The sequence below is a fragment of the Manihot esculenta genome, chromosome 13, assembly GCF_001659605.2.
Source record: "Manihot esculenta cultivar AM560-2 chromosome 13, M.esculenta_v8, whole genome shotgun sequence".
NCBI lineage: Eukaryota > Viridiplantae > Streptophyta > Magnoliopsida > Malpighiales > Euphorbiaceae > Manihot > Manihot esculenta.
In genome coordinates, this window is record NC_035173.2 from 6,932,078 (window position 1) to 6,949,622 (window position 17,545).

General features: G+C 26.6%; 2 protein-coding genes across 2 annotated transcripts; one reads left to right on the forward strand and one right to left on the reverse strand.

The window, feature by feature from the left end:
- Positions 1–4,783: 4,783 nt before the first annotated feature.
- Positions 4,784–5,722, forward strand: LOC110629062. Its single transcript, XM_021775911.2, has one exon. The coding sequence runs from the start codon at positions 4,784–4,786 to the stop codon at positions 5,720–5,722; it is 939 nt and encodes a 312-aa protein (XP_021631603.2).
- A 780-nt stretch (positions 5,723–6,502) lies between these two features.
- On the reverse strand, positions 6,503–9,518 carry LOC110629082 (protein transport protein SFT2). The gene is made up of 4 exons (XM_021775948.2): positions 9,144–9,518; positions 8,066–8,333; positions 7,834–7,938; positions 6,503–6,897 (listed from the first exon to the last, which is right to left on the reverse strand). The coding sequence occupies exons 1-4, from the start codon at positions 9,347–9,349 to the stop codon at positions 6,787–6,789; spliced, it is 690 nt and encodes a 229-aa protein (XP_021631640.1). The 5' UTR covers positions 9,350–9,518; the 3' UTR covers positions 6,503–6,786.
- Positions 9,519–17,545: the final 8,027 nt, after the last annotated feature.

Genomic DNA, 17,545 nt, shown 5'->3' on the forward strand with positions numbered 1-17,545 from the left:
CTTTCCAATCCTTATTTATTGACTGAGAAACAACTATTAAAATATAAAAAATTACATAAAAATTTCATACGAAAATTAAAAATTTTTGTTTCCATAAAAAATAAAATGACCGGCTTGTTACTAGGAACCAAATTCTACAATACAATAACTGTCCGATAATTTCACCGTAAATCTGTCAAAAAGGTATGCATATTCTAAAAATTGATTGAATTGTATGTGAAAAACATCTCTACCGTATATAAATTATAAGTGACGATCGAAATATTTTTGCAGCTTTTAATAGGGACAATAATATCTTCTTTTTTATCTTAATGTAGATAGTTTTCTATGGGAAAGTAAAAAGAAAAAGTTAAGTTTAAAAAATAGAAAAGAGTGGAAATATCGAGTTATAAAATGATCACAGAAAAATTTAATTTTAAAAAATAAAAAAATAATAAAAATATCGAACTATAAAGGAATCATTGACAGAAATTTAGTAAAATTTATATATAATCACACTATAAATAATGTGAAAATTAAATTCAAAGATTTATCTGGCTGGAAAAAAAGAAGAGACAAAATTAATGATTATTTGATTTATCCATCAACATATTCCTAGCAAAATGTTTTCTTGCAGGAGTAGATAATAATATTAGAATAATTAAAAAGAAAAATCGATAAAAATTATGATATAAAAAGAGTATTAAAATTAAGAAAACTAAATAAATATAAAAAATGAAATCTGAAATATTAAATTATAATTTAACAATAAATTTTTATAAACAAATATTTTATCAATAAAATAAAAAATTTAAATTGTTTATTATTAAAATGGTGAAAAATAAGCTATAAAATTTTATTAAATCTTAGAGAATATATAATAGATTATTTTTTTATATTATGCAATAATAAATTTCACACAAATTTAAAATAGAAATAATTCTTTTATTTTAGGTAATTTTTAGACTAAATTAAATTTATTTCAAATTTAATATGATAATAAATTTTTTTATTTAATATCAAATTTTATAAATATTTTATATTCTAATTTAATTTTAAATTTTAAATATCTTTTTAAACTAATTTTTAGCTCGAGTTTATCCTACAGCTTACAGGTTTTCCATTATTTTCATTAGAAGTGAAGAAGGAGTAGTCGATAATTAATATCCAGACCCACACAATTCTATTTGCCAACCAGATGATTTTGAATTCGCGATGACTCACTGTGCCAGTTGTTAATATATTTAAAGCAGCAGTTATGTGTTGGGCATGATTGATGAATAGGTATATCTATTTAATATAAAATTGATAAATTATTTTTTTTTAAATGAAAATTAAAAGTAAAATTTGAGATCTCTCATATTTATTTAAATGTATTTATTATTAAATTAAATTTATGAATGTAATTGATATATTATTTAAAATTAAAAATATTATTATTAAAATATAATAGAATTTATATATTAATATAATATTTTAATTAGTTAGATTTATAGGAGAATTTTTTGTAGCAGGCATTAAAAAAGCAGACGGACTTTGATTTATTTAAATATAAATAAAAAATTGACTTGCAAGTCAAGTCCCGTGTGCCTCAAAAGCAGTATCTCAAAATCCTAATTAAGCCAGACTTGAATTCAATTCATTTAAGTTCTCTACCTGTGTTTTCTTCCAAGTCTAGCCGTGTACAACATGCATGCATCTCTATTTTCACTTATCAATTTCACCCCAAAAAAATAAAAAACAAAATTGATTTTAAAATAAAACCAACATCAAAATTGTCAAAATTGTCAATATAAATAAAATAATTTTTTTATTACTTAATTTTATTTTAAAAATAAAATTTATTAATAAATTTAAATATAGAGATATTAATATCGATTTCAAATGGTAGAAAATTACTTAATTTTTTTAAGTGAAAGTCAATTTTTTTTTAAAAAAATAATTTATTTTTATTTCTTTTATGATAAAAATAATTGCTAAAAAATATAATGTAAAATAATTGCTAAAAAAATATTATATTTAATATGGCTGAAATAAAACTGTATTTCAATTAATTAATTTGTAAAAAAAAGAATGAGAGATAGTTGGTGTCTACGTCAATTACTCCTCTTGACATTTAAGCAAATAAAAAGAAAAGAGTGAGTAATGAATTACTTAGAATAAGTAAGTAAGAAGAAAAAAATGAGTGTAATGAATTAGTTAGAATTTAAGAGTAATAGTGTAAAATTATGTAACTTAATCTTTGTATTCATCAGTTTTTATACTGTAAAAACATGGAATTGGTTATCAAATTTCGTAAAAATTTATCTGGTACCGGCTAGTGAATATGAAATCCCGCGATTATAGGTATAATGGGGATTTGCTGGATTGTATTTTCTAACGATAATTTTCTTTGAAATCTCGTCCTACTAAATTGAGAATGAGTCTTGGTGAAAAACCAATAACTATAATGTCCAGATTTTCCTTTTCAGGATTGTGTATCATCTCATCGGTCTATAACTTATAGTTTAATTTGGATGATTATTATGTTACATTAATACTTTACAATCCTATCATATATTTTAAAAATAGCTAATTTAATTCTATATTTTTAAACTTTCATTAATTACGTTGAATTATTAAAAAAGTAACTAATTTTTTGTTATATCATTAATGAAAACACCATAATCATGCCACATACTAGAAAATTATCTAAAGGCGAAATTTAAATTTACCCTTAAATTATTATTAAAAAATTAAATAAAATCATCACTTATCTAATTTTTTTTATCCTCAATCTATTTGGTCTTATTTGATCTTTATGAACAAATTTAGATTGAAAAATAAAATTTGATATTTTTAACCTTCTATGGATTTTAGGGGTAAATTTAATATTTTTTCTATAAAATTACCGATTAGACTTTTATTAATTCTAATAATTATTTCAAAAACGTAATCACTATATACCTACAAATATCTCACATTATATTATAATAATGTGGTGATGATATGATAGTGAACAATGACATAGCATCTCCATCTTCGAAAGAAACATGCGGCATTTTAATTAGTGTAATTGATGAAAATTTTAAAAGTATATGATTAAATTATCTATTTTTAAAGTATCAGATAAAGTTGTAAAATACATAATTTTTTTGACAATTAATTTATTTTATATTATGATGATATAAAAATAACATGATCATAACATGTCGATGATGTGACATTTCAATTAGTGCATTAACGAAAGTTTCAACGATTAGGTACAATTTTTGAAAAATTAAAAGTATAATAATAAATAAGATATTTTTAAAGTATAGAGTAAAATTATAAAAAAAAAATTAAAATATAGAATATTTTTAACAATTAACCCAATATGAATCTTAACCTAATTCATCTTTATAATAGATGTAATTATTTTTTAATTAGTACTAATTTAAAATTATATAAAAATTAGGAATTTCATCCTATTAAAATTTAAATGGATTGAATACCCGCTCGACTACCATTCTTATTTAGTTCTATTGTGAATATGACAGTTAATTGTCAGTTTTATTATGATAAGAAGGCAGGCAGGCATATACAATATGACAGTTAATACCTTGGCACTCAAGGGCCCCTCACAATCTTCCCATTCTATGTAACCTCTTGATCTCGTGACCATTGTAGCTTCCTTATCACTAGCTATTAAAAAAAGCCTCCCTTTTACTGTATATATTGGCGGTTCTCTTTCTTTTTATATTCATCTTGATAACTCTATGGCACAGTAATTGAGGTTAGGTTTCGGGGCTCGAGCTGCTTCTCCTATGGAAGATCTTACTCTAGAGTCTAGCCAAGCTTAACTTCCATTTTCTTTTGAAACCTTTTGCAGCCACAAAATGTAAATGGATGTGAATAAGGAGATTGAAGGGTTTATTGTTTCCTCTTGTTATTTTCTACTATTAGTGTGTTGTTGTAGCGCTGAATTCATTATTTATAGTTTCAATTTTACAATTTTTATTTAATCTGATTTGATTCGATTAAATACGTATAACACTCCATAGTCCTAAATTTAAGCTTTTGTTCTCCATCACCCTAAGTTCTACTCACACCTCGCTATTAATATACAAAATCTGACTTAATCTTAGGATCCAATATGATTTATGAAGCTTGGAATCTGTTTCAGGTTGAATAACTGCAAGTTAAAAACTGAAGAAATTTGAAGTCACTTGTCAACGGTATATTTTTACTTTATCACAGGGAGCTTTTTGAAGATAATAGAATGCTAGGTAGGTGCATGGCACGTGATTTATTCAACCATATGGACGATTAAGATATTTTCAAACGGTTTGTTGATTAATGTCAAGTTGTGAAGACAAACGAAAGAGGGCGTTGGATAGGGAAACTAACTGTATATATGGTAAAAAAAACAACGAAGACAGCTTCTTTAACCCCTCGTGTGTTTCGTTTCTCCCCTTTTATTACAGCCCCTAGCTTCAGACATTTTTCCCTTCACTAACTTTTTTCCACCCCCATTTTCCTTTGTTGTCTCTCTTTAAAGAAAAACCCCCCAAAAAAATTAAAAAGAATAAAAGAATCTTTCTGGAACCATTTTCCTGCAAAATTGTTTCTGTTTCTGTTGCTGCAATAGAAGATTATGAATTAACAGAGACAATATTGATCAGGTGGTTCCTGTTGACCTCAATTGTTCGGTCGGAGGATTCTCAGAAAAGGGTGATGGGTAACATGAAGATTGTTGTTCTTGTCATTGCTGGTCCTTGCCAGGTTCTGGAACACTAAACAGGTGATTGAATGACTTACCAATAAAGGAGAAGTTTTAATGTCAATGTCTTTCCAACATCCATTGAAAGCCTTCTCGCTGGGAGCTAAATCAGCTGCAAATTTAGCAGAGAAAATAGCAGATAATCCTGTAACCAATAAAACACCTCAATGCATGGTAACCTCTATATATCAGATGCATGTGTCTGCACATTGTTGTAATGTTACAGTTTTATGGTGCAAGAACCTCATGAATCATTCTCTCAATCTCATCTTCAATAATCCTGAAGAGGGAGAAATCTATTACAGTTGCAAGATTGACCTTAAGCCATGGTTTTTCTGGAGCAAAAGAGGGAGCAAATCATTTGATCTACAAGGATGCCAAGTCGATATCCATTGGGATTTTCGTTCTGCTAGATTTTTCGGTAGCCCCGAGCCTTGCAGCGATTATTATGTTGCTTTAGTTTCAGATGGAGAAGTTGTATTAATGTTGGGAGATTACAAGAAGAAGGCTTATAAGAGAACAAAAGCAAGACCTGCTCTTGTGGATCCTACCTTATTTTACAAGAAGGAAAATGTACTTGCCAAGAAATCCTTCTCTACCAGGGCTAAATTCAAACAAGAAATGAAACAAGAACACGACATTGTTGTAGAGAGTTCGACGACAGGGCCTAAAGACCCTGAGATGTGGATTAGCATAGATGGAATTGTGGTAATTCATGTTAAGAATTTGCAATGGAAATTTAGAGGGAACCAAACTGTGATGGTGAATGAGCAACAGGTTCAAATTTTGTGGGATGTGCATGATTGGTTGTTTAATGCCCCTGGAGCAGGTCATGGCTTGTTCATATTTAAGCCAGGGGCACCAGAGCCTGATGATGACAAAGATGACAGCCCGAAAGCTACCAGTAGCGATTCCAGCGACTTAAGCAAGTACTTTTCGACGACAAGCAGTGCACCAACACACGAATTCTGCCTTTTTCTTTATGCATGGAAGATGGAGTGAAAATTATTATATGCATGTGGCAATGGCTACAATGAGAATGAACTTGTACATAGCCATAGCCATTCCCATTGCCTGGAGATTTTCCATGCCAGAAGAATTTAAGCTGCAAAATCAGGCCTGAACCCCTTCATTGGTACATATTACATTCATTATTCCATTGGGAAGTATGGTTTACACTCACTCTGTAGTTTTATCATGTGCAGTTGTTATATAGACAGATTTTTTTTTTCCAGGTACATGCAATCTGACTCAGACCACATCTGGTTATGACTCCTCATTTCTTTGTGCATTACAATTTTCATCTATCCTATACATCTCAAATGCAAATACCACATTAACACATCTGATAGTTATTCTCACACAAAACTGCATCACAAATCAGGGAGATCCTTTATGACCTTATCTGATCAGTAAAAAGCATGTAAACATTCCACTGCTGTTTTCTTTTTCCTAGAGTGAACAAACATATTAATTATTATGTTACCAAACTTACTAATCCTGTGCATGAATAACCATCACAATAATATATAATGTTGGAAAAGGCTACCTTGGATATGTCTAGTCTCAGGTTAGTATTATCCTCGTTTTTTTTCAAACTCAAGAAAGAGCCCTGTTTCTGATCCCCTGGTTGGTCTCATGAATCCAAATCAATATTTGGAGACACTAAAAGAGTAGAAACAGGCACAGCAATAAAAGTTTAGATTCAGATCTTAAATGAAATGAGTGAACCAAAAGTGAATCTTTTATTATTTACTGCTCATCCAGCAAAAGAGAGGGATATATACAAAATATAATCAACTTTCATGGAAATATATCTTAGAGCATATCAAACAAACCTCATCCAACAAAAAGGAGGGAATATATACAAATATAATCAATATTTGAGGAAAAATTTCTTAGAGCATATGAAGGAAACAAGTTGAATTCTACAAACATATTTTTACTGCAAACACTACGCAATGGTGTTCCAGCATGAGCATTTCCTATCTTACAAAATAATATAACAAACTTCTGGGTGATCAAAGAATTCAATTTGAGATTTTAAAAAAAAATCAATAGCTGCATCACCTTCCAAAACATTTCAGTATTGAGGAGGTAAAAGTTGAAGAAAGAAACTTCAGCCCAGTTGATCCTCCAGGGAAGTATGAAATGGCATAGTATGATAGAGCAAAGACCTAGAAACAATAGAAATAGTTTCATTTTCTGTGAATATATAGTGTTGATATAGAAAAAGGAAAGAAAGAAATTGACATGAAATGTTTGGATGCAACCATGTAGCATCAAGAAAAAATTGCCAACATTTATGGTGTTTCATATGGTGGATAATATTAAATGATCGTTTCACATATAGACATCCAGAAAAAAATAGAAGGGTGAAAATTTTTGGTTGGTGCAAATTTTTGGTTTCTTCATTTTGAGAAGAACACAGATTTTACTGATCAACATAATTATTTATGAATATAAAGTCCTACAGAAAGTTGGAGAACAGGAGCATTAAAAACAATTGTTATACCTAATAGCAGTCAACAATTCAAATAAACATCACATGCTAACTGAAATGGACACTGTAAGGAAGACTGTTGAGAATTCTTTTCTTGTCCCGCATTGATTAAACATAAGTTGAAAGAGCAATATACAAATAGTTGGGTTGCAACATTAACTTGGCTAGTCATTTTGATATGTAGAACAACTTAGTCACCTATAGAAACCTATTTTAAAAATCATTTAAATGTCTAATATATCCAGAGTCTCTCCAATTTTAAAATGGTGTCATTCATATGTAAAACAAAGTGTTGGGAATTCTTGTCTCACTTTGGGAAAATATAAGGTGCATTGAAATAAATGGTTGGGTTGCAATACTGACTTGGCTAGTCATTTTGATCTATAAAATAACTTATCGTCTACTATGTCTAATACTCTCTCTGAATTTAACAAAGATACAAGATTTAGCAACAGTGAGAACATATCATCATGGAAACTTGGTAACATTTAAAACTACCTGATCTTCACTCCACCAAAGTAATCCATTTTAGTCCCTATTTCCCATAAGTGAAATAGTTTGAAAGCTAATGAATAAATAAGTAACAAGAGGAGTTGAAAGGTTTTTGTACCTGTAAAATAGAGAAGAGCGCAGAAAGAACATAACTATGCAGGACCATAGAGACATATACGGTTCCAACCATGGTACCAATAAATCCCAACGTAAAAGGGAGCCTCTGTCAAAAAGAAGACAGACAAATATGAGAAACTAAAATTTGTTGCCAACACAACCAACAGTGACTTAGTGGTTTCTTCAAGAGACGGATTAACACAAGAATTGGTAAAAGAAAGGAAACATTGTACCTCCTTTGAAGACATATGAGCAAATTGATTCTTTGGGCCTTTAAGTGCAAAGAATGAACCAATGATAAAAGCACAACCAATGGTAAAACAGATAGCAAATTTCTGAGGCACCAACACCATGACAGGAAGAAACATGGTGAATGCGATAAAGATGAAGAACACTCCAGATGCAAGGAGCACACCAAAGTACATGAGAGATTTCCCAGAAGGAACATTGCTAGTGGCTGACTGAAAGTTGCCAGGCAAATCTCTCACTCCTTTTGATACCCTGAACAAAAGTTGGGTCATATGAAATATTCAAGGATTACTACAACACAGGCAAGCAGGAGTGGCAGGAAAATGATATACCAATCCCATTCACGAAATGATGGTCAGAATATGTCACAGATTGTAAGTAATTTCTCTTCCAAATTTTTAATTTGTAGCCTCGTTGAAGGGAAAAGAACAAATCATTAGGATATAAATCATCAATCATTGTACATTTGTACTTTCTCGTGCATGAAACTTGAAGTAAATGGTAAATTGTAAATTAAATCTTCAAATCCTGATAGACAATTCTAACAATATACAGTAACTACAACGATACAAAGACATATCCATTAATAGCTAAATACCCAATGTGATGGAACTAACAGAGCAAACTCGAGTCAAGATTATTAAGGTTTTTACGGAAAACAAAAATGACATAGTTTAATGGCTTCTGATAAACCACCCAAAAGGATGTCCAAGTAGCCTTCCCTTCCTATGACCTCCAGATCACAAACCCACAAGCCATCAAAACTGCAATAGCAATTTTTGTAAAAATTGAAATTAAAAAAAAAAATAGTTTGCTATCTGTAAAGCCTATTAAACGCAATTAACTTGAACCTTGTAACTATGCCCTACATACTTGAGATTGTGCTGCATTAACTAAGGAGCTCTTTCATATGATCTAATTCAACTATAAGATAACGATTACAGTTGTTCTTTCAATTCATAAATCTAACTAATCTCGAAAGCCCCAATTCCAGTAAACGTAAAAGGGGGAACTTGAAAAGAAAAAAAAAAAGAGAGAGAGAGAGAGGATTGAAGTGTTTACACGCTGAAAGTACCAGTGACTTTGTCACTGGTTGTACGAACTGCAGCTTCGAGATCGAAGCCTAGATTAGAAGAATCAGCATCCTGAGTAGCGGCGTAAGCATTCCAATCAGCGAGTAAAGAGGAGGATTTGGGTTGCTGTTGATCGTTGAATGTAGTGGTGCTGCTTGGTCCTCCGACGAACCATGATTGCGCCGTTTTCTGCATCTCTGAGTGTGTGATTGTTCAGAGAAGAAGCTCAATCTTAAGTCTTCACGTCTCTTAGTGCGATCTCAACCTCAAAAGGGAAATGGTAGTAATTTGAGAGTTGAGATCTAATTGGTTCTTCGCGCCAGCTCCCCGCTTCCAGCATCCCACCGCCATTAAGCACTGCGTTTGCCTTTTTTTTTCCAAGGTAAATTTCAATAGTTGGATGGGCCAGGCCCAGTAGATAACAAAGGATTTATAAGGATCCCAAAGCCCTGAGCTAGATCTAGGACCTAAATAATAAATATTAATTTCTCCATTTCATAAAAAATAAACTTTATAATTTTTTTTATTCGTGTCAAATTATAAATTACTATTTATAATAATTTAGATATTAATTTTTTAATATATCTTTATTTAAATGTATTAAAAATAAAATTCATTAGTTCAAAAATAATTTAATAATGAAACAATACAAATAGAGAGTATAAGAAAAATAATATAAAATTTATTGTTTTAATTATATTAACTATATTTTATTAATTATATGAAAATAATTACAAATAGAAATTAACTGCTAGGGGTAATAAAATAAAATGCTTTTTTTATAAGTTATATAAATCAAAATACAATAATTAAATGTCAAAGGATTAAAACAATCTAAAGCTTAAGTGATTTTACATTTTAATTTAAATATTTAAATTTTATATAAATTAATTCAATAATTTTAGTTAATTTTTAAAAATTAAAATATAAAAGTTGAAATAAAATATTAAATATAATATTTTATTATTTTTTAAATATAAATTAACTCTACGTAAAATATTGGGATTAATTCATATTTAATAATTATAATTAAATAATATATTTAATTTTAAAAATAATAATAATATAACTATTAAATATGTAGTCTACGATTTCAATAGTAGATAATTATTTTATACTAATAATTACAAAGAATTTATAACATATATATTATTTTTAATTATTTTATTTATATTATTATTTTAAATTAAATAATCTATTTATTATAAAATATTCATAATTATTATTAATAAAATAAAATTAATTACTGTTAAAAGTATAATTACATATTTAATAATTAAATTACTTATTTTTAATTTTAAAATTTAACTAAAATTATACTACTTAATTTATTTGATGAATTAAAACGAACTCCAACCCAAGCCAAGCCCAATTTGGAAAAAACTCCTGACCATCTCCAGCCTTGCAGAATTATTTAGTAAAATAAAGATTAATTTGATAAATAAAAAGCTAATTGTGATATTTTTAAAAATTATTAAAATAGGTTTAAAAATGAATTTTATTTTTCAGTTTCTTTAAAGAAGTTATTCAGAAAACCAATAATAGTTTTATGAAACACCTATAGTAAAATATTTATCTTAAATTTAGTGAAATTTTGCATAATTAGAGTAAAAAAAATCAATATTAAATTATTTGTTTCACTTGAAAATATTTTTTATTTTTTTAACATTTAAAATATTTAAAAACTTTAATTAATAAAAAATATTTTTCTTATTAAAAGAAAAAATAATTCATATTATCTAAGACTAATATTAATAAAAAATGCAACTCATGAACCATAATATTTAAATGAGGAACTGCTTAAAAGCATATGTTATATATCGCTGCGGCACCTTCATCCCCTTTAAAAGCATTTTTCGATTGTCGGTACAGCACGTGCCCTTTACCGTACCTTTCCTCCGCCCCTGCATAGACTACCTTCCACGTTGGTTCACATGGCTTTTTACATAGACATGCAATGAACCAATATGTCCATTCACATGTGTGCATAATAACTCTTTCCAATATGTCCATTCACATGTGTGCATAATAACTCTTTCATATTACTTATATTTATATTATGGTTTTTTTTACTCTTTTCTTTTATTTAATTCTAATATTTATAAATATAAAATTAATTAATTAATTCAAATCCAACCATATAGATATATTAAATTTTAACTCGTTTCCTATCGAAATTATTTTTGCAGCAGACTTCCATCTAGTACAAAGTTGAAATTGGGTTGCTGTCAACATTGAAGTTATACAATTTTAAACAACAAGACAATACCAATGAATGTGTCATGTGTGGACAAAAAGATAGCCCATGTTTGAATACGTTACCCTAGAAATTAGGGCTTGTCTGTGAATTATAACATCTTTCCTTTTGGAATGTGCAGAATTCAGAATTTTTTTTTCTTTGTTAACTGGTGCACGTGGCTTACTTGTTTGCTTCAAGAACCAGCCTTTTGCTATGTAATATATAAAATTTAGGAATTGGGATTTCAACCAAGGACACATGCGCAGTTAATCATTATCATTTACTTGTATGTTTGCACTTTTCATGCCAAAAAGTTGGTATTTAAAACTTACATTATATTTACTACACTTAAAAAGAATTTTTTTAAATTAATTTAAAAATATTTTATAAAATTCGTATATTTAAATAATTTATAAGTTGGGCCTTGATTGCTGAGTAGGATTTAGCCAACACAAAGGTTGTTAGAAAGGGCCCTCAAGTCAAACGTTTTATCCATGTCATTAATGGTCTAAACCTAATCCATACAACAATAGTAAAGGCTAAGAGAGAGGAGGGCAGTTTGGGAAATGTAATAAAAAGTGGAAAAAGTGAACAACTTTTTGTGGGGTTGGGATCTGAGTCTGACATGTCTTTTCTTAGTGTCATCAAGTGGTTGATTACATACAAAATGCCTTATCTGAATAAATAGTTATAGTTAAAAGATGGTTCCCCTTGCCTACTTTCCAAGCTTAGCTTTTTCTTTTTTCCTTGTTTTTTAAATTATTTTTTTAATCTTTAAAATATACTTTAAATTCAAAAACTTTAATTCTTATATTTTAGTTTTATTTGAATTAAATATTTCTTTATCTATTTTTTTTCAAATCAATAAGACTCATATAATTAAAAGTAAAATATTTTATTTTATTTTAAAAATATTTTTAATTATTATTTTTAATATTTGAACATTTTTTAAATTTTATTAAAATTTAAAATAAACTACAACAGTACTTAAATCTATTTAAATATATATTTTTAATTAAAAATTCATATCAAAATTTATGTCTTATTTTTAAATTGATATATATGATCATAAAAATATTTTTTTATATTTTATTAATAAATTTAAATAATAATCTAATATATAAAATTAAAATTCATCATAATACTAATTTTTAAATTTAAATTCAAGTTTAAATAATGGTTCTATCAGTAACAATTTAAAAAATACTTTTTAGTATTTTAATTTAATTAAAATATTAATATTTAAAAATCAAAAAAATGAATTATAAAAAATTATTTTTTATAATATTTGGTTAACTATCAGTAGCACAACTACTAACCATTAAAATAACTTAAGCTGTGTTTGGCAATAGTACTTAACAGTGATGTTTAGTGTTGAATTAAATTAAAATATTATTTTTATTATTTAATTACTGTTTATTCATATGAATTATTATCACTTTTTAATCATTTCTTATTTTTTCATTATTTTATATTTAACAATTAATTCAACCTTTATTTTTTTTACTCAACATTCTACTTTAAATATTATATAAATAGTTAATTATTAATAATTAATGAGTAATAAAACAATTGACCATTACTAAAATAATTAGTATGCCAAACAGAGCCTTAACATTACTGGACAAGTGGATTATTAAGGTACAGTGAAATCTCTTAAGGCAGTCTGCATTGATGCCACTTGGTTTCAATTCATAAAGTCCACTTAAATAATTTATTGTGAGAATCCACTCTGGATTTGAGAATTTATTATATTCCCATCAATTTTTAATGTAATATTATATTATTTTAAAGCTAGCTTTTATTAGTGATTCATTTTTCTATTCTTATCTTAAAATTAAAATACAAGTGTCATCACTTACATTAGTATAAGTAGATAATAGCATTTATAGTCATTTTATTGGAAATGAATTTTTTTATGATTTTTATATTAAAAGAACAACAATTATTTTTATAATTTATTTTCCCCAAGAATATATAATTTGATTTTTAGTTGATATTTTTTATTATCTCACACTATGCTGATAATAATATGACCGGTTTATTGATAAGAGATTTCACGGACTATTTAATCAGAAATTCTTATAATTTCATGTATAAAATGAATTTGCTAAATAATGGTAACTTTTCTATGGAGTTTCGTCTTTAAATGAAGAATACAAATCTATTTAATCTGAAACTGATTTGAAACGTCATAATTTTTTTTTTCTCAATTCCGAATACCTTAATCGTTCAGACTTTCCTTTCTATGAGTGAAGCCGTACATTAGTTTATCAATTCTTATCACATGACCCTATTTTATGGTAAAAGTTCGTTGTCTATTTTGAGCGATTGTAATATAAAATTTAAGAGTTGAATAATTATATTTTATAAGATTTATGTATTAAATAGTTATAATTTTATAAAATTAAAGTGTAAAAATTAATAATAAAAAAATTATAACGATAATTCAATGCTTATATAAAAATTAGAAGCTAAATTATACATTTAACCATGTTTTTATCTTGCTATTTCCTAACAAAAATAAATTCATTAATAAATTTTTGATGAATAATTCCTAGAATAATATTAGCCAGCTTGTTTAGTTCGATAAATTTTCTCTATAATACTTAAATTCTGAAATATTTTTAAAGAGATTCGATTAGTCATATTTTAAATTATATAAAAATAAATAAAAAAAAGCATATGATTTCAAATAATATATAATTAGAATGAGTATGAGTGTACTTTCCTTTTTTGAATATTGTAAAAAGGAAAATTACATTGAATATTAATATTATTCTAGTATGAGGTTATTTGACAATATTACTACAGCAAAAAAATATTTATATTTTAAAAATATATTGGCTATATTAGTAAAAGTTGATTTAAAAATAAATTACATTCTCTCTATAAGGCAGAGAAGAGAGAAAGAGAGAAAAGAAAGGAGAAGAGTGAGTGACTGGTGGGTGAATTATGGGCTTTTAGCTTTTTTCTTGATTTGTTGTGTTTTCCTTTGGTGATTTTTGAGTATTATGGTTCTCCTTTCCGGGAAGAGGTTAATGGTTTAGTTTCTTTTCAGTTTGCTGTTTTTTGATTTTCTTTACTAATCGACTTTATTTATTTGTGGTTTGTTTTTCTTTTCTTTATTTGCTAGTTATGCTTTGTAATTATAAGAGTTAATATTGAACCTGATTTTCTATTCCGAGATTGGTTTGTTTGGCTTCTAAGGAGGGTATGAATTTCGTTGGGTATCTCGAAATTGGAACCGTGTCGTTACATTCACTAATTCTACTCCAATACGTAGTATTTCGCTGAGCTCTCTTCGTGTTATTATTTAGACAACTAACACATTTTTTCTACTTTACAAGCCTTCTTCTGCCTTATTTCTCTTTTACATGTTATTATTTGTATAATGGGCGTGATGGTTATCAATGTTCGTTGTGGTTTTTGATTTTTGTATTAGGATTGTTTTCTTTCTTTACTTTTGTGTTTGTGTTGCCTTCAATCTTTTATGCTATGCTCTTTTGGCAAATAATTTGTAGTGTTTAATGATATAAGTACATTAGTTCGACGTTTTGATGGTGGGTCAATATTTTATTTAAAGTTCAAACTATATAATTTATTTTATTCGTTAATTCAACGTATTGATGGTGGGTCAGTATTTTATTTAGAGTTCATACTATATAATTTATTTTATTTATTGGTTTGAGTTAAATTTAATTTGATTGTATAATTTAATTGGCTTATTTAGTTTGATTCGATTTATATATATTTATTTTTTATGATTTTATATTGAATTTGACATTTAATTTTCTGTTTATCACTCCCTTTGTATAGCTCCATAAATCTTGCCAAATGCAATCTATTAATCATTAATAAAAAAAATTAAATAAATTGATATATTTTGATTAGAAAACTCAAAATAATAAAACAATTTTTTTTTTCAAATTGTTTTTTAAGTGATATTTAATAAAAATACTTTTTAATTCCTGGACCTCAATGTGAAACAAGCATTACATATATTACCAATTTAATACTTTCTTTATTTTATAAATATAACTTATAATTATTTTCATATATATTAAAAAATACATAATTAATATATTTAAAGTATTAAATTTTATATTATCTTTTTTAATATATTATCTATTCTTATTACTCAATTATTAAATTATTATTATTGAAGCGTAAATTTCACTTTTTCAATATATATTAAATCGGGATAGGAAGTTAATCAATAAAAGATTATGTTAGAAAGTAAAATTAACTATTATTTTAAAAAGAATAAAAAAAACTTATTTTTATGAGGCAGAGGAAGGTTTTAATTTTTTTTTAATCATGTTTAAAACTATAGATAAGAATTACTCCGTTGGTTTCATAATTTTTATTTATTTTATTTTTTATGTATATTAAAAATATTTTTTATTAATTTTTTAATTATATATATATTAAATATATTAAATTTAATTATATATTAAGAGATATTTTAAGAGATTTATTAAAAATAAAATAAAATTAAATAGATTATAATAATTGATTTATATATTACTATAATTTTAAAAAAATAACAATAATTTTAAGATAATAAAAATTATAAATAAAAATTATAGAATGGATAGAGTATTATATTAACAATTTTCTTTAATCGGTGAAAAATAATATTCATTAAAGTTTAGTTAATATACTGTATTAAACAATATATAGATTTAATATAATTCACTAATTTGATTACGTTCACGGCGGTTAGAATTTTTTTAATTGTCTATAAATTTTTTAATAAAAAATATTATAAATTTATATATGAAAAAAAAATATAAAAAAAATCAGTCCATATTTCCACTATTATTTCCATATGTGAATGGACATATTAGTTTAGTGTATAAAAAGCCATGTGAACCAATGTGCAAGGTGTGAAAAAAAAGTAGTATATAACATGTGTTTTTAGGCGGTATCTAGGGGTGAACATTAGGTCGGTTCAGTTTAAAATCAAACTGAACCGAATAAATCGAAAATCGAAATTTTAGTGTTTATGAAAACCGAATCGAATCGATTTTGGTCAAAAACTGAATCGAACCGAACCGGTCTGATTCAGTTCGGTTTGATCGGTTTCGATTTTTAATAATTTTTTATTTTTTACCCTTTATTTTTAATATTTTAAAATTTAATTAAAATATTTTAATTTTAATATGATTTAATTTATCTATATTATTGAAAAAATATATTATAAACACTAATCGGTTCGGTTCGATTTTTTCGGTTTTTTTCTGATCAAAACTGAATCGAATCGAAATATATAAAAAATCGAATTAAATTTTCAAATCGATTTGATTCGATCGATTTTTTCAATTTGAACCGAATACTGCTCACTCCTAGCAGTACTTCATCCAAGAAAAATGAAAACTATTAAGTAGATATTGTGGTCCATGAGTTGCATTTTTGGTTGAATGTTGATCTCTTTATACTAAGTAAATAAGCAAATACAAGATACACGCTTACACCATGAATTTATATTTTCATTTGTATATTACATACATGTAATTAATTTATTAATTAGTGAAAAAAATATGATAGATATCTATGAATTATTTCCTTAATCCGTGGGTTAATTTCATTCGAAATGAGAGTTTTTCACAGTGACATTCGATTCTCCAAACTTAAAGGGAAAAGAAAAAAAGCATTTTCAATAGCCGACCATGTTCCATAATTCATCATTATTTTTTATGTTGATGTACATTCTTAGTCGCCACATATTTGGCGGTGCCTCCATTTGCAATAACCAAATGATAAAATAATAGGAAAAAGATTTTTCTCATAAATACATCAATCAATCAGATCAAAATCAATCTCAAATTCTATGTATAATCTTATCCAAATGAGGGAGAAATTCGCATTTAAAAAAGATTAAAGCGTGATTTTTATTAAAAAAAGACAAAAACAACTATAAAATCTGGCAAAACGAGGGAAAATTTATTTCTAGGAAAACTTTGGGAGAGACTTTATGATTCAATGCTTGAAATTAAGAGTTAATAAATCTAAAATTGTTAATGATGTAATGTTTGCAGCCGAATTTCTTGCACATATAGGAAGAGAGAAAGGGGAAAAAAAATAATATAATAATAAAAGGATTTGTTTTCTTAAAGTTTTGGGTAGTTGAGTTGAGTCCTAGAATT

Excerpts from the sequence above, each read along its gene's own strand:
- LOC110629062 (XM_021775911.2), top strand. The coding sequence starts at position 4,784 with ATGTCTTTCCAACATCCATTGAAAGCCTTCTCGCTGGGAGCTAAATCA.
- LOC110629082 (XM_021775948.2), bottom strand. The coding sequence starts at position 9,349 with ATGCAGAAAACGGCGCAATCATGGTTCGTCGGAGGACCAAGCAGCACC. Across the intron at positions 7,939-8,065 it reads CTCATATGTCTTCAAAGGAG|AGGCTCCCTTTTACGTTGGG; the intron begins GTACAATGTTTC and ends TCTTTTTGACAG. Across the intron at positions 6,898-7,833 it reads CGCTCTTCTCTATTTTACAG|GTCTTTGCTCTATCATACTA; the intron begins GTACAAAAACCT and ends TATTGTTTCTAG.